This window comes from Trematomus bernacchii, unplaced genomic scaffold, assembly GCF_902827165.1.
Source record: "Trematomus bernacchii unplaced genomic scaffold, fTreBer1.1, whole genome shotgun sequence".
In the NCBI taxonomy this organism is placed as follows: Eukaryota; Metazoa; Chordata; class Actinopteri; order Perciformes; family Nototheniidae; genus Trematomus; species Trematomus bernacchii.
The window spans coordinates 135,001-156,232 of NW_022987664.1; the positions used below are offsets into that span (position 1 = coordinate 135,001).

Below are 21,232 nucleotides of genomic sequence, written 5' to 3' on the forward strand. Positions count from 1 at the left end.
CTCACTAACACTAAGAAAGAGGATCAGTCCAGTTCTGAAGTCTTTACACTGGTTCCTCACTAACACTAAGAAAGTGGATCAGTCCAGTTCTGAAGTCTTTACACTGGTTCCTCACTAACACTAAGAAAGTGGATCAGTCCAGTTCTGAAGTCTTTACACTGGTTCCTCACTAACACTAAGAAAGAGGATCAGTCCAGTTCTGAAGTCTATACACTGGTTCCTCACTAACACTAAGAAAGTGGATCAGTCCAGTTCTGAAGTCTTTACACTGGTTCCTCACTAACACTAAGAAAGTGGATCAGTCCAGTTCTGAAGTCTTTACACTGGTTCCTCACTAACATTAAGAAAGTGGATCAGTCCAGTTCTGAAGTCTTTACACTGGTTCCTCACCAACACTAAGAAAGTGGATCAGTTCTGTTCTGAAGTCTTTACACTGGTTCCTCGCTAACACTAAGAAAGTGGATCAGTCCAGTTCTGAAGTCTTTACACTGGTTCCTCACTAACACTAAGAAAGTGGATCAGTCCAGTTCTGAAGTCTTTACACTGGTTCCTCACTAACACTAAGAAAGAGGATCAGTCCAGTTCTGAAGTCTTTACACTGGTTCCTCACTAACACTAAGAAAGTGGATCAGTCCAGTTCTGAAGTCTTTACACTGGTTCCTCACTAACACTAAGAAAGTGGATCAGTCCAGTTCTGAAGTCTTTACACTGGTTCCTCACTAACACTAAGAAAGAGGATCAGTCCAGTTCTGAAGTCTATACACTGGTTCCTCACTAACACTAAGAAAGTGGATCAGTCCAGTTCTGAAGTCTTTACACTGGTTCCTCACTAACACTAAGAAAGTGGATCAGTCCAGTTCTGAAGTCTTTACACTGGTTCCTCACTAACATTAAGAAAGTGGATCAGTCCAGTTCTGAAGTCTTTACACTGGTTCCTCACTAACACTAAGAAAGTGGATCAATCCTGTTCTGAAGTCTTTACACTGGTTCCTCACTAACACTAAGAAAGTGGATCAGTCCAGTTCTGAAGTCTTTACACTGGTTCCTCACTAACACTAAGAAAGTGGATCAGTCCAGTTCTGAAGTCTTTACACTGGTTCCTCACTAACACTAAGAAAGTGGATCAGTCCAGTTCTGAAGTCTTTACACTGGTTCCTCACTAACACTAAGAAAGTGGATCAATCCTGTTCTGAAGTCTTTACACTGGTTCCTCACTAACACTAAGAAAGTGGATCAGTCCAGTTCTGAAGTCTTTACACTGGTTCCTCACTAACACTAAGAAAGTGGATCAGTCCAGTTCTGAAGTCTTTACACTGGTTCCTCACCAACACTAAGAAAGTGGATCAGTCCAGTTCTGAAGTCTTTACACTGGTTCCTCACCAACACTAAGAAAGTGGATCAGTCCTGTTCTGAAGTCTTTACACTGGTTCCTCACTAACACTAAGAAAGTGGATCAGTCCAGTTCTGAGGTCTTTACACTGGTTCCTCACTAACACTAAGAAAGTGGATCAGTCCAGTTCTGAGGTCTTTACACTGGTTCCTCACTAACACTAAGAAAGTGGATCAGTCCAGTTCTGAGGTCTTTACACTGGTTCCTCACTAACACTAAGAAAGTGGATCAGTCCAGTTCTGAAGTCTTTACACTGTTTCCTCACTAACACTAAGAAAGTGGATCAGTCCAGTTCTGAAGTCTTTACACTGGTTCCTCACCAACACTAAGAAAGTGGATCAGTCCAGTTCTGAAGTCTTACACCGGTTCCTCACTAACACTAAGAAAGTGGATCAGTCCAGTTCTGAAGTCTTTACACTGGTTCCTCACTAACACTAAGAAAGTGGATCAGTCCAGTTCTGAAGTCTTTACACTGGTTCCTCACTGACACTAAGTAAGTGAATCAGTCCAGTTCTGAAGTCTTTACACTGGTTCCTCACTGACACTAAGAAAGTGGATCAGTTCTGTTCTGAAGTCTTTACACTGGTTCCTCACTAACACTAAGAAAGTGGATCAGTCCAGTTCTGAAGTCTTTACACTGGTTCCTCACTAACACTAAGAAAGTGGATCAGTCCAGTTCTGAAGTCTTTACACTGGTTCCTCACTAACACTAAGAAAGTGGATCAATCCTGTTCTGAAGTCTTTACACTGGTTCCTCACTAACACTAAGAAAGTGGATCAGTCCAGTTCTGAAGTCTTTACACTGGTTCCTCACTAACATTAAGAAAGTGGATCAGTCCAGTTCTGAAGTCTTTACACTGGTTCCTCACTAACACTAAGAAAGTGGATCAATCCTGTTCTGAAGTCTTTACACTGGTTCCTCACTAACACTAAGAAAGTGGATCAGTCCAGTTCTGAAGTCTTTACACTGGTTCCTCACTAACACTAAGAAAGTGGATCAGTCCAGTTCTGAAGTCTTTACACTGGTTCCTCACTAACACTAAGAAAGTGGATCAGTCCAGTTCTGAAGTCTTTACACTGGTTCCTCACTAACACTAAGAAAGTGGATCAATCCTGTTCTGAAGTCTTTACACTGGTTCCTCACTAACACTAAGAAAGTGGATCAGTCCAGTTCTGAAGTCTTTACACTGGTTCCTCACTAACACTAAGAAAGTGGATCAGTCCAGTTCTGAAGTCTTTACACTGGTTCCTCACCAACACTAAGAAAGTGGATCAGTCCAGTTCTGAAGTCTTTACACTGGTTCCTCACCAACACTAAGAAAGTGGATCAGTCCTGTTCTGAAGTCTTTACACTGGTTCCTCACTAACACTAAGAAAGTGGATCAGTCCAGTTCTGAGGTCTTTACACTGGTTCCTCACTAACACTAAGAAAGTGGATCAGTCCAGTTCTGAGGTCTTTACACTGGTTCCTCACTAACACTAAGAAAGTGGATCAGTCCAGTTCTGAAGTCTTTACACGGGTTCCTCACCAACACTAAGAAAGTGGATCAGTCCAGTTCTGAAGTCTTTACACTGGTTCCTCACCAACACTAAGAAAGTGGATCAGTCCAGTTCTGAAGTCTTTACACTGGTTCCTCACTAACACTAAGAAAGTGGATCAGTCCAGTTCTGAGGTCTTTACACTGGTTCCTCACTAACACTAAGAAAGTGGATCAGTCCAGTTCTGAGGTCTTTACACTGGTTCCTCACTAACACTAAGAAAGTGGATCAGTCCAGTTCTGAGGTCTTTACACTGGTTCCTCACTAACACTAAGAAAGTGGATCAGTCCAGTTCTGAGGTCTTTACACTGGTTCCTCACTAACACTAAGAAAGTGGATCAGTCCAGTTCTGAGGTCTTTACACTGGTTCCTCACTAACACTAAGAAAGTGGATCAGTCCAGTTCTGAGGTCTTTACACTGGTTCCTCACTAACACTAAGAAAGTGGATCAGTCCAGTTCTGAAGTCTTTACACTGTTTCCTCACCAACACTAAGAAAGTGGATCAGTCCAGTTCTGAAGTCTTTACACTGGTTCCTCACCAACACTAAGAAAGTGGATCAGTCCAGTTCTGAAGTCTTTACACCGGTTCCTCACTAACACTAAGAAAGTGGATCAGTCCAGTTCTGAAGTCTTTACACTGGTTCCTCACTAACACTAAGAAAGTGGATCAGTCCAGTTCTGAAGTCTTTACACTGGTTCCTCACTGACACTAAGTAAGTGAATCAGTCCAGTTCTGAAGTCTTTACACTGGTTCCTCACTGACACTAAGAAAGTGGATCAGTTCTGTTCTGAAGTCTTTACACTGGTTCCTCACTAACACTAAGAAAGTGGATCAGTCCAGTTCTGAAGTCTTTACACTGGTTCCTCACTAACACTAAGAAAGTGGATCAATCCTGTTCTGAAGTCTTTACACTGGTTCCTCACTAACACTAAGAAAGTGGATCAGTCCAGTTCTGAAGTCTTTACACTGGTTCCTCACTAACACTAAGAAAGTGGATCAGTCCAGTTCTGAAGTCTTTACACTGGTTCCTCACTGACACTAAGTAAGTGAATCAGTCCAGTTCTGAAGTCTTTACACTGGTTCCTCACTGACACTAAGAAAGTGGATCAGTTCTGTTCTGAAGTCTTTACACTGGTTCCTCACTAACACTAAGAAAGTGGATCAGTCCAGTTCTGAAGTCTTTACACTGGTTCCTCACTAACACTAAGAAAGTGGATCAGTCCAGTTCTGAAGTCTTTACACTGGTTCCTCACTAACACTAAGAAAGTGGATCAATCCTGTTCTGAAGTCTTTACACTGGTTCCTCACTAACACTAAGAAAGTGGATCAGTCCAGTTCTGAAGTCTTTACACTGGTTCCTCACTAACACTAAGAAAGTGGATCAGTCCAGTTCTGAAGTCTTTACACGGGTTCCTCACCAACACTAAGAAAGTGGATCAGTCCAGTTCTGAAGTCTTTACACTGGTTCCTCACCAACACTAAGAAAGTGGATCAGTCCAGTTCTGAAGTCTTTACACTGGTTCCTCACTAACACTAAGAAAGTGGATCAGTCCAGTTCTGAGGTCTTTACACTGGTTCCTCACTAACACTAAGAAAGTGGATCAGTCCAGTTCTGAGGTCTTTACACTGGTTCCTCACTAACACTAAGAAAGTGGATCAGTCCAGTTCTGAGGTCTTTACACTGGTTCCTCACTAACACTAAGAAAGTGGATCAGTCCAGTTCTGAGGTCTTTACACTGGTTCCTCACTAACACTAAGAAAGTGGATCAGTCCAGTTCTGAGGTCTTTACACTGGTTCCTCACTAACACTAAGAAAGTGGATCAGTCCAGTTCTGAGGTCTTTACACTGGTTCCTCACTAACACTAAGAAAGTGGATCAGTCCAGTTCTGAAGTCTTTACACTGTTTCCTCACCAACACTAAGAAAGTGGATCAGTCCAGTTCTGAAGTCTTTACACTGGTTCCTCACCAACACTAAGAAAGTGGATCAGTCCAGTTCTGAAGTCTTTACACCGGTTCCTCACTAACACTAAGAAAGTGGATCAGTCCAGTTCTGAAGTCTTTACACTGGTTCCTCACTAACACTAAGAAAGTGGATCAGTCCAGTTCTGAAGTCTTTACACTGGTTCCTCACTGACACTAAGTAAGTGAATCAGTCCAGTTCTGAAGTCTTTACACTGGTTCCTCACTGACACTAAGAAAGTGGATCAGTTCTGTTCTGAAGTCTTTACACTGGTTCCTCACTAACACTAAGAAAGTGGATCAGTCCAGTTCTGAAGTCTTTACACTGGTTCCTCACCAACACTAAGAAAGTGGATCAGTTCTGTTCTGAAGTCTTTACACTGGTTCCTCGCTAACACTAAGAAAGTGGATCAGTCCAGTTCTGAAGTCTTTACACTGGTTCCTCACTAACACTAAGAAAGTGGATCAGTCCAGTTCTGAAGTCTTTACACTGGTTCCTCACTAACACTAAGAAAGAGGATCAGTCCAGTTCTGAAGTCTATACACTGGTTCCTCACTAACACTAAGAAAGTGGATCAGTCCTGTTCTGAAGTCTTTACACTGGTTCCTCACTAACACTAAGAAAGTGGATCAGTCCAGTTCTGAAGTCTATACACTGGTTCCTCACTAACACTAAGAAAGTGGATCAGTCCAGTTCTGAAGTCTTTACACTGGTTCCTCACTAACACTAAGAAAGTGGATCAATCCAGTTCTGAAGTCTTTACACTGGTTCCTCACTAACACTAAGAAAGTGGATCAGTCCAGTTCTGATGTCTTTACACTGGTTCCTCACTAACACTAAGAAAGTAGATCAATCCTGTTCTGAAGTCTTTACACTGGTTCCTCACTAACACTAAGAAAGTGGATCAGTCCAGTTCTGAAGTCTTTACACTGGTTCCTCACTAACACTAAGAAAGTGGATCAGTCCAGTTCTGAAGTCTTTACACTGGTTCCTCACTAACACTAAGAAAGTGGATCAGTCCAGTTCTGAAGTCTTTACACTGGTTCCTCACTAACACTAAGAAAGTGGATCAGTCCAGTTCTGAAGTCTTTACACTGGTTGCTCACCAACACTAAGAAAGTGGATCAGTCCTGTTCTGAAGTCTTTACACTGGTTCCTCACTAACACTAAGAAAGTGGATCAGTCCTGTTCTGAAGTCTTTACACTGGTTCCTCACTAACACTAAGAAAGTGGATCAGTCCAGTTCTGAAGTCTTTACACTGGTTCCTCACTAACACTAAGAAAGTGGATCAGTCCAGTTCTGAAGTCTTTACACTGGTTCCTCACCAACACTAAGAAAGTGGATCAGTCCTGTTCTGAAGTCTTTACACTGGTTCCTCACTAACACGAAGAAAGTGGATCAGTCCAGTTCTGAAGTCTTTACACTGGTTCCTCACTAACACTAAGAAAGTGGATCAGTCCAGTTCTGAGGTCTTTACACTGGTTCCTCACTAACACTAAGAAAGTGGATCAGTCCAGTTTTGAAGTCTTTACACTGGTTCCTCACTAACACTAAGAAAGTGGATCAGTCCTGTTCTGAAGTCTTTACACTGGTTCCTCACTAACACTAAGAAAGTGGATCAGTCCTGTTCTGAAGTCTTTACACTGGTTCCTCACTAACACTAAGAAAGTGGATCAGTCCTGTTCTGAAGTCTTTACACTGGTTCCTCACTAACACTAAGAAAGTGGATCAGTCCTGTTCTGAAGTCTTTACACTGGTTCCTCACTAACACTAAGAAAGTGGATCAGTCCAGTTCTGAAGTCTTTACACTGGCTTCCTGTGTGTCAAGTCAGGTCTTCTGGTCTGCTTCCTGTCCCCAGAGTCAGAACTAAACCTGGAGAAGTTCAGTTCTTATGCTCCAAACATCTGGAACAAACTCCCAGAAACCTAATATTTAATAATCCATTCCTTGCACAATTAATGTATATATAATATCCTGATTTATATATTGTTACTATACATTTGTATTTCCACATGTATATTTTCCTCATGCATATTCTTTACTTTTTTAATGCTATATTATTTCTTTTTGAGATGTTTACATTTTGGACTGTTTATTGCTAGTCTTTTAATTTCTACTTATCTACAATGCCTTGTCTTTTTATGCTGCTGCAACGCAAATATTTCCCAATTTGGGATCAATAAAGTACTTCTTATCGTATCGTATCTTATGCTCAGATATGTAATACATAGGAATCCCTGTCTTGTATATTCTGACTTCTCCTGTATGCTAATTATTTTATATCTCGACACATTTCTGCAGGATTTACTGAATTTTATGAAAGCTGGATGAGTGGTGAACAGGCTGCTCAGCTCAGAGAGTTGGTCACGTGACTTCAGCTGCATGCCGTGTCCAATCAGAGCGCAGAGAGACCGGTCAAGTGACTGGTCAGAGTCCAAGACACTGTCCAACATAAACACACACACTTTCCCACAAAGCTTTGCATTGAACAGCCAAGGTAAACCAAGACTTGTAATGGAAAAAACTGGACAAACAAATAAGCCAACGGACCAAATGGAGTCTCACACACACACACACACACACACACACACACACACACACACACACACACACACACACACACACACACACACACACACACACACACACACACACACACACACACACACACACACACACACACACACACACACACACACACACACACACACACACACACACACATACAGGGATTAAAACATAGAGGATATGTTCCAATGTTCTTTCTCCGGAGGAAACATGGATCAACATATGACACAAAGAAAAAAGCAGCTTCCTCACACACACATGTGACCCTGAGAAACAGAGGAGAGCGGATAAAGAGACAAAGAAGGAACACAAGTCCTTATGATTATAGATCTGTACCAGTATTGTCCATTAGGGCCTGAATTCTTCATAATGTGTGACTTTAAATGCTTATAAGAAAGCTTGATTACTCTTACTCCTAGATTCCACCGGGTCCGTCTGCGCCGCGTTACGGCTGCGCCGCGGTTTTGGTACGGCCTCCTCCGGCGTCATACCCTACCAGGCGCGTTTCAGAAGCATTTCAGAAGCGGAGCGTTTTGTTGATTTGGGCATATTTCCTGGACAGGCTACTTTGTACAGACAAAGTTAATAATAACTGTAATATTCCAGTTATAAACGACATGAATCAAAGATGTGTTGCTGTATTTTAGTGGTAAAAAAATGCATTCGTCATCATAATTATTCTATATATATAATTTACACAGTGCCTGTAAACCGGAGGAGAACGCTGGCATTTCTCCTCCTACTTGAAAGACTACGGAGGGATAGGGTCTGCAAAATTAGTTTGTGTGTGTGTATATATAGGTCTATATAGCTCTGACCGTTCCACTTCCTGCCTGCCCGACCTTACGTTACGGCTGCGCCGCGTCAAAAATAGGATTCATCCTAATTTTAGAAAAGCCCTGCGCCGAGCCGCTTCTGGGACGCTTCTGAGCCGCAACGCGCCGCGTGTGGTGGAATAGCACCCATTGACTAGAGTGGCCGCGATCGCCGTGAGCACCGCGGAGCAGCCGTAACGCGCCCGTAACGCGCCCGTAATGCGCCCGTAACGCGCCCGTAACGCGCCCGTAACGCGCCCGTAACGCGCCCGTAATGCGCCCGTAACGCGCCGCAGACGGACCCGGTGGAATCTAGTGGTTAGAAAGCATGATGGAGAAGCAAAACAAAGGAAAAAACAACACAACTTTGACGACATGTTGGCAGAGCGAGGCTCAGCTTGATTGTGCTAAATGGAGGTTTAGATTGGTGTGTGTGTTGTAGAGCAAATGTGAAATGCAAGAACAAGAGGAATCAGATCTAGAGATGATTGAACAAAATGGGTCCGAGAATCCCGGTCTATTTTAAGAGCTGCAGTACATTTTTTGAAAGGTTCAATGTTGAAGTTTCCTTTCCAACGATTGGTGCTGTTATTATTTTCATCAATATTGACAACATGATAAGTGACAAACTATTTTTATCGCACTTTCACATTGAAATAAACAGAGCACGGCTTGTTTTAGGAAAAACGGAGATAGCAATTCAACCTACTTTTAACTGTTTGTATTTTGTATTGCAATGTATAACAATTATGGGAATATTAACAGACATTTTTTATCAAAATGTTGCTTTCTTAAGTTAAATACAATGCAATATGACGCACTTTGAGATAAGTGACGAAGAGGATGGATCATGAGAATTAAAATAAAAAGTACTCTGAGAACTTTATTTAGCCTCCGTATTGTTTATGGTTGAATGTGGGACGTGAACATTTTTTAGATTCTTAAGTGGGCCCTGAGTTGAAAAAGGTTGGGAATTGCTGACATAGACACAACAGGAAGTGGACTAACAAGTGTTTTAGTGACTGACCGCTTTGAGGATGGACACGGCCTCCTTGCTGAGCCACACAGGGTACAGCACGTCGTCGTGGAGGATGGACTCGAACAGGTCGTCCTCGTTATCGGCTTCAAACGGAGGCTGGCCCGCCATCATCTCGTACATCAGGACCCCGAGAGCCCACCAGTCCACCGAGGGCCCGTAGTCCAGCTCCTGGAGGATCTAAACACACAATACACATCCTTTACTCAAGTAGAAGTACAGATACTCGTGTTTAAAAATACTCTGGTGAAAGTAGAAGTACTGACTAAACTTCTTTACTCAAGTAAAAGTAAAGAGGGCTTTGAAATGTACTTCAGTAAAAAGTACCCATAACTAGCAGCTGTTTTAAAGAGTACCTGACCTCCCTTTATATTAATAGAACAATAATGTCATTGTTAGCTAATGAATGTTTCCATGCTGAACAACGGCAACATGACAACGTTTTCATTGGTCCCTCTTCTTTAGAGAAGACCAGGAAATGATGGATACACGGATCGTGTTCAAATCAATAGGCACGCAATGACTCTAAATAATAATGATCACGCCACCAAACACATTCAAACTAAAGGAACCAGCCTGTTTGGGAAATGTGAGAAGTAGAAAGTACAGGTATTTGTGTTCAACATGTAAGAAGTAGAAAGTACAGGTATTTGTGTTCAAAATGTAAGAAGTAGAAAGTACAGGTATTTGGGTTCAACATGTAAGAAGTAGAAAGTACAGGTATTTGTGTTCAACATGTAAGAAGTAGAAAGTACAGGTATTTGGGTTCAACATGTAAGAAGTAGAAAGTACAGGTATTTGGGTTCAACATGTAAGAAGTAGAAAGTACAGGTATTTGGGTTCAACATGTAAGAAGTCAAAGTAAAAAGTCGTCAGAAAAATAAGAAGTGAGTAAAGTACTGATACCAGAAAAATGTACTTAAGTACAGTAACAAAGTATTTGTACTCCATTACTTCCCACCTCTGTGTGTGTGTGTGTGTGTGTGTGTGTATGTGTGTGTGTGTGTGTGTGTGTGTGTGTGTGTGTGTGTGTGTGTGTGTGTGTGTGTGTGTGTGTGTGTGTGTGTGTGTGTGTGTGTGTGTGTGTGTGTGTGTGTGTGTGTGTGCGTGCGGTCACCTCAGGAGCGATGTAATCAGGCGTCCCACAGAAGGTGGTGGTGGTGACTCCCTCCAGGATTCCCTCTTTACACATCCCAAAATCAGCCAGCTTGCAGTGACCCTCGGCGTCCAGCAGGATGTTGTCCAGCTTCAGGTCTCTAAAGAGAGGGAAGGGGTACAGGTGAGAGAATATTTGGCAAAAGATACACATAAAGGACTTAAAGGTCCCCTATTATACTGTTTTTCATCAATATATTATAGGTCTCAGATATATACAGAACCTTTTCATTTTCATTTAATCGTTTATTGAAGAGATACAATGCATATTGATGAACATTTAAAACAAATAATGCTTTAAAACGTAAACATGCCGGATTTTAGCTTTGAGCTAATTTCCATCCGTAGTCCTGTCACATACAACATTTAAGAACCTGACATTTATAAACATAGCAAAAATAAATACATGATATGCAGAAAGAGCATGAGCAGCATATACAAGCATTAATCACATGGCAGTACAATGTAGCAGCTACGACATATTATAAGTGCAGGAGAAGATACAAGGGCTACCTAAAGTGCAAGAGGAGATACCCCTGTGTTAAAGTGCATTTAGCGGTGATTACACGTCTGTTTGTTTCTCATCCATTCTTTGAGTTGTTCTTTGAAGCTATTGAGAGTGGGACAATCCCGTATATTTTGTCCAAAAGTGGTCCGTCTGCGGTGGACCTCACAGTCTCCTCTGGTTTCTGACCTCGTGCAGCGTCCAGTGTGTTTTTTGTGGATGAATTCCCCTAAGGGGGGGGGGGGGGGGGGGCAGTCCATGTAAACATTTATACATAAAACACATACTTTTAAAAGACTTAAAATTGTCAAAACTCAAAGAAGTTGTGTTTCTCTAGGATGGTACAGTGGTGGTATGAATGTGACTTTCTGTCAAACACCTGGATAGCTCTCTTGTACAGCTGTTCTATGGGTTTCAGGTTTGTGGCACAAGCAAATGACCAGTTTGTCAAAACAGTATTCAATGTGGGATAGAATCATACAGTGGAGGTATGACTTTGCAGCATTGACATAAGGAGGGTCTGATTTGTTTAACATTTTGCAAGTTGAATTTAATGGTATTGGATACTTTCTTAATATGTTTCTTAAAAGTCAAGTTCGAGTCCAGTATGACTCCAAGATACTTGAAGTGGGAGACTAGTTCTATTTCTGCTCCATTTAAAAACACATTGGATCCTTCGATTTACATGTATATAGACTTCTTGCACTACTTTTTATTTTGTATTTTTGTATTTTATTATACATGTTGCATCGTTGGAGGAGCTCAGGCCAGAAGAATTTCATTGCCATGTCTACACTGTAGCTTAATGACAATAAAACCTTTGAATCTTGACATTGACAATTTGATAAAAGTTTAGAATCACACAAATCCTGATCTACACTTATTTTTTAGCATTTTAAGATGTATTGAGCCTGTTGTCGAGGAATTGTAAGAGGAGGGCATGACCTGGGAACAGAGAGAACGTTAAAGGGTTGAATGGGAGAGAGAGAAAGGGAGGGGGGAGAGAGAGAGGGAGGGTGAGAGATAAGAGAAGTCGTGTTGAGAGACGAGATGTTGGTCATGAATGCAGCCGCTCTGAGTTTGATGGTTGATCGCCACAAAAATGTCAACATCTCCTCGATGTAGCCGACGCAGCCATTCAGCCCGAAGGTGTTATAAATGTACAAAATGTACAAAATACAGCCGCCCCGAGAAGCCAGGGGAGGACATGGTGTCCGTGTGTGTGTGTGTGTGTGTGTGTGTGTGTGTGTGTGTGTGTGTGTGTGTGTGTGTGTGTGTGTGTGTGTGTGTGTGTGTGTGTGTGTGTGTGTGTGTGTGAAGTCGAGAGCTTATGCAACTGTCCTGTTTCAGCAAGCTCTGAAATAAATAGACAGAGCCTATCCAGTCGTTGATTTGCTTTTGGAAAGTTTCTGTCCCATCATGCTTTGCTTTAACAGGGTATTTATTGCACTTTAAAGGGTTGTGTTTGAAAAAGGACAGTAAAGGCGGGAGATTATGCACCATTAGTTACCACTATTCATCTTTCTGGCTAAGTATATTTTGTGTTTTTTGCACCATATACTACGGTGGTGTACAGGTGCAAACGAGCCCAAAACATCTCCATTAGAAGAAACATATATATTTGCATAGTTTCTGAAGCTGCAATGCCTAAAGGAAATGTTTTGGGTCGATGCAGCACGTTTTCACCTGCGTGCCACCGTACTAAACCAAGTAATTTTCCTTAAACTTGCCATGCAAACCCTGCCTGTGAATCCCCGAAACAGTTGTATCACCAGGTAGGTTAACACGTACGATGAATTAGACTTGGTGTTGGAATGAAAGAAAGAAAAATGTAAAACACAGATTGAAAACTATTTTAAGAAACCATTAAAAAAGATTAAGAAATATAGTCAAATATAGCAGTATTTACATTGAAATAGAATCGGATACATTATGAATATCACCTGAAATGAACATTGGACGGACAGATGGATTAGATGCTTTTTTATTGCCATGCGACAGTTTGGAAGACAGACCATAAACCTTAAATACACTATATGAGCAGGAGGAGTTATCTACAGATTGGGCAGGTATCTGGATCTCGTGCAAAGTTAAGCTCTGAATGTTATGCTAATATGTCTCGAGAGAAAAAAAACTGACACGTCAGGAGCAGTGAAGCTCGACAGCTGGCTCAGATCCAAGATCTTACTGAATGGTTCAAGTTTGGGTCATAATGAACAACCCTGAGATTTAGTGTGTGTGTGTGTGTGTGTGTGTGTGTGTGTGTGTGTGTGTGTGTGTGTGTGTGTGTGTGTGTGTGTGTGTGTGTGTGTGTGTGTGTGAGTGTGTGTGTGTGTGTGTGAGCTCACTAAACCTTCACTCTGCTTCCAGTGCAGTTTACAGGGAAGTGTTTTCACATCGATTCACAATCAGAATACTTATAATACATAACGTTGAGGTAAAAATGTGCAATAAAAGTCCTAGTAGGTACACGATGAAGACTCAGACTCATGATGAAGACATGCACTTTTATTGTCATTACACAGTACAGGTACTATGTAATGAAATGGTTTCTCTGCATTTGACCCATCCTAGTGTTAGGAGCAGTGGGCTGCCATTATGAACGGCGCCCGGGGAGCAGTGTAGGGAACGGTGCCTTGCTCAGGGACACCTCGGGAGCACTTGGTCTTGCCGGGACTTGAACTGGTCCCTATGGACTTCGCCACCACCGCTCATGATGAAGACTCAGGCTCATGATGAAGACTCAGACTCATGATGAAGACATGATGAAGACTCAGATTCATGATGAAGACATGATGAAGACTCAGGCTCATGATGAAGACATGATGAAGACTCAGACTCATGATGAAGACATGATGAAGACTCAGGCTCATGATGAAGACATGATGAAGACTCAGGCTCATGGTGAAGACATGATGAAGACTCAGGCTCATGATGAAGACATGATGAAGACTCAGGCTCATGGTGAAGACATGATGAAGACTCAGGCTCATGATGAAGACTCAGGCTCATGATGAAGACATGATGAAGACTCAGGCTCATGGTGAAGACATGATGAAGACTCAGGCTCATGGTGAACACTCAGGCTCATAGTGAAGACATGATGAAGACTCAGGCTCATGATGAAAACTCAGGCTCATGATGAAGACATGATGAAGACTCAGGCTCATGATGAAGACTCAGGCTCATGGTGAAGACTCAGGCTCATGATGAAGACATGATGAAGACTCAGGCTCATGGTGAAGACATGATGAAGACTCAGGCTCATGGTGAAGACTCAGGCTCATGGTGAAGACTCAGGCTCATGATGAAGACTCAGGCTCATGGTGAAGACTCAGGCTCATGGTGAAGACTCAGGCTCATGATGAAGACATGATGAAGACTCAGGCTCATGGTGAAGACATGATGAAGACTCAGGCTCATGGTGAAGACTCAGGCTCATGATGAAGACTCAGGCTCATGATGAAGACATGATGAAGACTCAGGCTCATGGTGAAGACTCAGGCTCATGATGAAGACATGATGAAGACTCAGGCTCATGGTGAAGACATGATGAAGACTCAGGCTCATGGTGAAGACTCAGGCTCATGGTGAAGACTCAGGCTCATGATGAAGACATGATGAAGACTCAGGCTCATGATGAAGACTCAGGCTCATGATGAAGACATGATGAAGACTCAGGCTCATGGTGAAGACTCAGGCTCATGATGAAGACATGATGAAGACTCAGGCTCATGATGAAGGTATATATTTCCAGCTTTCAAAATGTTTCATTGTGCATGTTTGTGTTACCCATAGTACAAATAATATCATTTTCAAAATCTAAAAATACGTTTTTTTTGTGCGATTTTGGGTCCAAAATGTTCACATAGTATGTCAACATGTAACAAATAACTATCCGTTTATATAGGTGAGGTTGTTTTTAAGAAATAGATACCAAACATTGACATGCTAAACATTTCTTAATGGGGTTTAGTAAGACAAATCATAAGTATGCGAAAACGGCCAAATTAGCCCAGGACTCTAAAGGGTTAATAAGTTACTAATGTAAAGTGATGAAGGGAAATAACAATAAGATCAAATAAGAAATCTACTCCTATTGTTTTTCTAACCGTGATTAAAGCTGTGGTTTTGTTTGCAGAAGTAGTTTGTTTAAAACTAACGCAGATCTTTCATCACCCTAAGCGCCTTAAAACCAACCCTGATGTTGTTCTTTAGACGGAATAATCCTCGCTGAGGCCGTGTCCTCATGTCGAGGCCGCAGAGAGACGCACTTGTTCTGTGTTTTTCTCTCAGGATTAAAGAATAAACCGGCTGCCTGTTTGCATCTCTCACCTCCGGGCGACTCGCTGATCATTACATCTGAATTGCAGCGGGACGGAGAAACGGCCTGAGAATATAATGCCTTTGTGATTGAATTCACACGGCTGCTAAATATTGGTTTTACACATCACCCTCGTCCAATAAGCTGCAGGGAGATCAGATATGAAGTGGCTGCAGGTGGCGAGCCGCACTAATGGAAAGATATTCATTTATGTGAAGACGTCTTGTTGGTGTAATGCAGATTTATTCATCTGTGTTGCATCGATCAGCTTTAATGTATTCCCTATAGTTCATCTGTTCTCTTCATGCTTTGTTTATCTACAAGAGATGCTTCTTCTGTTATATTTAATATGTTGTATTTTATTCATTTATGTGAAGAGGTCTTGTCGGTGTAACGCAAGATGAGAAGGATTTATTCATCTGTGTTGCATCGATCATCTTTCATTTGAGTTTATATATAATTTAGAGTCAGTCATATTTGTGTTTATCTATTTGACACGGCTCAAGTTTGTATAGTAGAAAACTTCTCATGTTTCATTTCATTATTATTTTGTTGTATTATTGTTTTACACATTCGAATCAAATCAAAATCAAATCAAATCAAATGTATTGCTTATAGTTCATCTGGTATCTTCTTGCTTTGTTTATATACAAGAAAGGTTTATTCTGTTACATTTAATATGTTGTATAGTCATTTTATTCATAGCATTTCTTATTGTTATTGTACTAATACAGTGTAAATAATGTGTGCGGAAAATTGGGATTAAAATAGGTTTCGTATTTGCCTGGTTTAATAATAATACAAATGTTACATGTGTCTCAGTGGACTTCACAGTTTGTACAGAATATTACTTTGAAATATATGAAAATCACAATAATACTTAATTTATTACACTTTAAAAACATGTAAAGTTCAAATCGAATGATCAGTATTTCTTTAAATGATATCACTTTGTCATTTCACATTTATTATATATAATTAGGATGTACTTAAGATGTACTGGTACCACTTTACAATAAGGCTACCCTTATAAAGGATGCATAAAGGGTTTATAATTAGGTTATGAATTAGGTTAAACACTTTATGAATCATTAAGAACCATTTATAAACCAGTTCATACATCAACACAGGCTCACTATTTGGCAAGATGACTAAGCGAGAATCAACTCAGTGAACAAGAGATACCAAGGATGCTGGCTGATGAAGAAGACGAAGTAAGCTAGGTAGCCACTATAAGAAAGACCCCCATCACCCCAGCCACAAACTGTTCTTTCTGTTGCCGTCTGGCAGACGTTACCGCAGCATCCTGGCAAGGACAAGAAGATTCGGAGACAGTTTCTTCCCGCGGGCAGTGAGACTGTTAAAAAATTGAACTGTTGAAACAACTTCAAACATTCATCTGCTACTCAGTAGTATGTATCTAATACCTAATATATATATATCATTCCAATAACTTGTATATAGACTCGTACTGCACTATTCCACATCATAACTTTATTTTATTTTATAACTATTATTCTTTTTGTATTGCTCTTGCTCTTATTGTTATTATGTTATTATGTTGCATTGTTGGAGAAGCCTGTGACATAAGATTTTCAACTACATAATTACTCTGTAACTATGTCAGATTGACAATAAAGAACCTTGAACATTGAACCTAAGACTTAGCAGTACAGATTCCGGTTCCGGGCGAGTGGCAGCCTGTTACAACAGCTCCTACTCACACTGAGTAGTTTTCCTTATATTTACTTATTTTTTACCTATCTCATCTTTTTATTTTTATTGTATATACTTTTGTTTAACTTACTTGCACTATGGACGTCAGGCCCGTAAGTATATATATATATTTTTTTTATTATATTTTTATCAACTCAGTGAGCAACATATACCAAGGATGCTGGCTGATGAAGAAGACAAAGTAAGCTAGGTAGCCAAGGCTTAGCAGTACAGATAAATGTGGGCTCACTATTTGGCAAGAGGACTAAGCCTTATATTGGCTACTTAGCGAGAATCAACTCAGTGAGCAACAGATACCAATGATGCTGACTGATGAAGGAGACAAAGTAAGCTAGGTAGCCACTATAAGGCTTAGCAGTACAGATACATGTGGGCTCACTATTTGGCAAGATGACTAAGCCTTATATTGGCTACTTAGCGAGAATCAACTCAGTGAGCAACAGATACCAATGATGCTGACTGATGAAGGAGACAAAGTAAGCTAGGTAGCCACTATAAGGCTTAGCAGTACAGATAAATGTGGGCTCACTATTTGGCAAGAGGACTAAGCCTTATATTGGCTACTTAGCGAGAATCAACTCAGTGAGCAACCCCGCAAGAGAAAAAGCATTTGAGCTCCATACTGTTTCAGAAATAATCCTTGATGTGGTTTAGAACAAGATGGCGTTTTATCACAGCAGAATGTAACTTTATCTCCGGTAGAATTCTGATCAGGCATTAGCTCTGCCTCCTCTTTTTATTTTTCAAGCTAAGGACCCGTTTCTCTAACAGCTGGAATAGAAGGGTATGAGCAGTATGAGGCATGGCTACAACGGGGGATCTGTTTGGTATTTTAAGCAAACAACTTCACAGACATGTTTTGTATAGGTATGGCCCTACAATATATGTTTCCAATATAGCATAATAGGTCCACTTTAAATTATATTAAATCCAATTATTTAGGACCAAAAGCCTATATTTGAAAAGATTAAAGGTGGGGTAGGTAATTTCGGAGAAACCGGCTCGAGATCGCTAGAATTTGAAAATACACAACCGGAAAAAATCTGCCACTTCCTTACAGAGCCCCTCCTCCAACACACACGAACGCGCACATGACCAATGAGGGCACGATATAAGTTTGTGCACAGATGGAAGGCTGACAGGCAGGTAGGCCATCCAGTTATTTTAGCCGGGCCGGCTCAGATGATTGGTCGTGCTTTTTACAGTACTACGGCTTCCACAGATGACATTTGTTTATGGATTTTTTGTCAAAGCACTTCAGATATTCATTGCTATCGGGATGTTAAGAGCATTCCATGGAATATAACAAAAAGTGTATCTCGAGCCGGTTTCTCAAACTTACCTACCCCACCTTTAAGTACATGCTTTTTGTGCAGAAAATAAAATGTTCATTTAAAATCTATCTACACTTTTTATACTTCAGTGAGAGTCGTCATACTGTCAGTAAATTAACCTTAAATGTTATTTTAATTTTTACTAGAAAACTTTAATATTGCTCAAGACATCCTGTCAATAAACAGGAGCTGCTCAGAGGGAGTTCTCCCACACACACACACACACACACACACACACACACACGGACACACACACACACATGGGGACACACACACATGGGGGGACACACACACACACACACACGGACACACGCACACACGGCAATCAGGCTCAATTGAGAGCATTTCCTGTGTTTCATGTTAATCTTGAGTGATTTTTCCATTACGTCCTCAGCGGCAACCCTGTGCTCTGACAGCTAACCTCTCTCTCTCTCCCTCTCTCTCTAAACTCCCTCACCCTGCCGTCAACACAAACACACACACACACACACACACACACACACACACACACACGTTATTATTTAGCGAGGACTTAGTATTCTAATTTTCAGGATCATATTAGTATGTAGTGTCTCTACTTTAAAGAGTCCTCTCCTGCTGATATTCAGGATCATATTAGTATGTAGTGTCTCTACTTTAAAGAGTCCTCTCCTGCTGATGTTCAGGTGTATATCAGTATGAAGAGTCTCTACTTTAAAGAGTCCTCTCCTGCTGATGTTCAGGTGTATATCAGTATGTAGTGTCTCTACTTTAAAGAGTCCTCTCCTGCTGATGTTCAGGTGTATATCAGTATGTAGTGTCTCTACTTTAAAGAGTCCTCTCCTGCTGATATTCAGGATCATATTAGTATGTAGTGTCTCTACTTTAAAGAGTCCTCTCCTGCTGATGTTCAGGTGTATATCAGTATGAAGAGTCTCTACTTTAAAGAGTCCTCTCCTGCTGATGTTCAGGTGTATATCAGTATGTAGTGTCTCTACTTTAAAGAGTCCTCTCCTGCTGATGTTCAGGTGTATATCAGTATGTAGTGTCTCTACTTTAAAGAGTCCTCTCCTGCTGATGTTCAGGTGTATATCAGTATGAAGAGTCTCCACTTTAAAGAGTCCTCTCCTGCTGATGTTCAGGTGTATATCAGTATGTAGTGTCTCTACTTTAAAGAGTCCTCTCCTGCTGATGTTCAGGTGTATATCAGTATGTAGTGTCTCTACTTTAAAGAGTCCTCTCCTGCTGATATTCAGGATCATATTAGTATGTAGTGTCTCTACTTTAAAGAGTCCTCTCCTGCTGATGTTCAGGTGTATATCAGTATGAAGAGTCTCTACTTTAAAGAGTCCTCTCCTGCTGATGTTCAGGTGTATATCAGTATGTAGTGTCTCTACTTTAAAGAGTCCTCTCCTGCTGATGTTCAGGTGTATATCAGTATGTAGTGTCTCTACTTTAAAGAGTCCTCTCCTGCTGATGTTCAGGTGTATATCAGTATGAAGAGTCTCCACTTTAAAGTGTCCTCTCCTGCTGATGTTCAGGTGTATATCAGTATGTAGTGTCTCTACTTTAAAGAGTCCTCTCCTGCTGATATTCAGGATCATATTAGTATGTAGTGTCTCTACTTTAAAGAGTCCTCTCCTGCTGATGTTCAGGTGTATATCAGTATGAAGAGTCTCTACTTTAAAGAGTCCTCTCCTGCTGATGTTCAGGTGTATATCAGTATGTAGTGTCTCTACTTTAAAGAGTCCTCTCCTGCTGATGTTCAGGTGTATATCAGTATGTAGTGTCTCTACTTTAAAGAGTCCTCTCCTGCTGATGTTCAGGTGTATATCAGTATGAAGAGTCTCCACTTTAAAGAGTCCTCTCCTGCTGATGTTCAGGTGTATATCAGTATGTAGTGTCTCTACTTAAAGAGTCCTCTCCTGCTGATGTTCAGGTGTATATCAGTATGTAGTGTCTCTTCTTTAAAGAGTCCTCTCCTGCTGATGTTCAGGTGTATATCAGTATGTAGTGTCTCTACTTTAAAGAGTCCTCTCCTGCTGATGTTCAGGTGTATATCAGTATGTAGCATCTCTACTTTAAAGAGTCCTCTCCTGCTGATGTTCAGGTGTATATCAGTATGTAGTGTCTCTACTTTAAAGAGTCCTCTCCTGCTGATGTTCAGGTGTATATCAGTATGTAGTGTCTCTACTTTAAAGAGTCCTCTCCTGCTGATGTCCAGGTGTATATCAGTATGTAGTGTATCTACTTTAAAGAGTCCTCTCCTGCTGATGTTCAGGTGTATATCAGTATGTAGTGTATCTACTTTAAAGAGTCCTCTCCTGCTGATGTTCAGGTGTATATCAGTATGTAGTGACTCTACTGGGACATGTCTCCATGCTTTAATGTTCAAAAAGCTCTTTATTTTTCTCATACTGCCTGTGCTGCAGCACCTCTTTTCACCCTCTGTCTGAAACCAGAGCCCAGTCTGCTCTGATTGGTTAGCTGCCGGCTCTGTTGTGATTGGTCAACCCCTTAGTCTATCACGTACAATGTGTTGGAGCTCTAGCCAATAGGAGCGCGAGTTTTACATAGTGATGCCACTACACAGGGATTTTAGCCTTTTCAGATCATTTACATTAAAATCTGTGTAACTACAGGAAACCCAAAAAAGCAGAATAAGCCTCTTTGAGAAACAGTTACTTGTGATAAGGCAGCTTCAAACACTGATGTGAGGGGTGTTCAAAGTATCCCTATACTTAGAGAAAAAACACCTCTGTCTGCTCTAACTCTGTTGACTCTATCACACCCAAACATCAAACTCTCATAGACCTCAGTGAAGTTAAAAAAGTACAGAAAATGCGTCTCAAAGTGAGATCTCTTCTTTACTAAATCAGAGAGT

General features: G+C 41.0%; 1 protein-coding gene across 1 annotated transcript in view; it reads right to left on the reverse strand.

Annotated features, from left to right (window-relative positions):
* The window catches only part of LOC117487103 (protein kinase C epsilon type-like), a 101,966-nt gene that overhangs the window by 3,826 nt on the left and 76,908 nt on the right, over nucleotides 1-21,232 (reverse strand). Inside the window, exons 12-13 of the mRNA XM_034135748.1 lie at nucleotides 10,432-10,570; nucleotides 9,306-9,494 (exon numbers count right to left, since the gene is read on the reverse strand). Of these exons, the coding sequence (XP_033991639.1) occupies nucleotides 9,306-9,494; nucleotides 10,432-10,570 (328 nt within the window). The remainder of the gene's footprint in view (nucleotides 1-9,305; nucleotides 9,495-10,431; nucleotides 10,571-21,232) is intronic.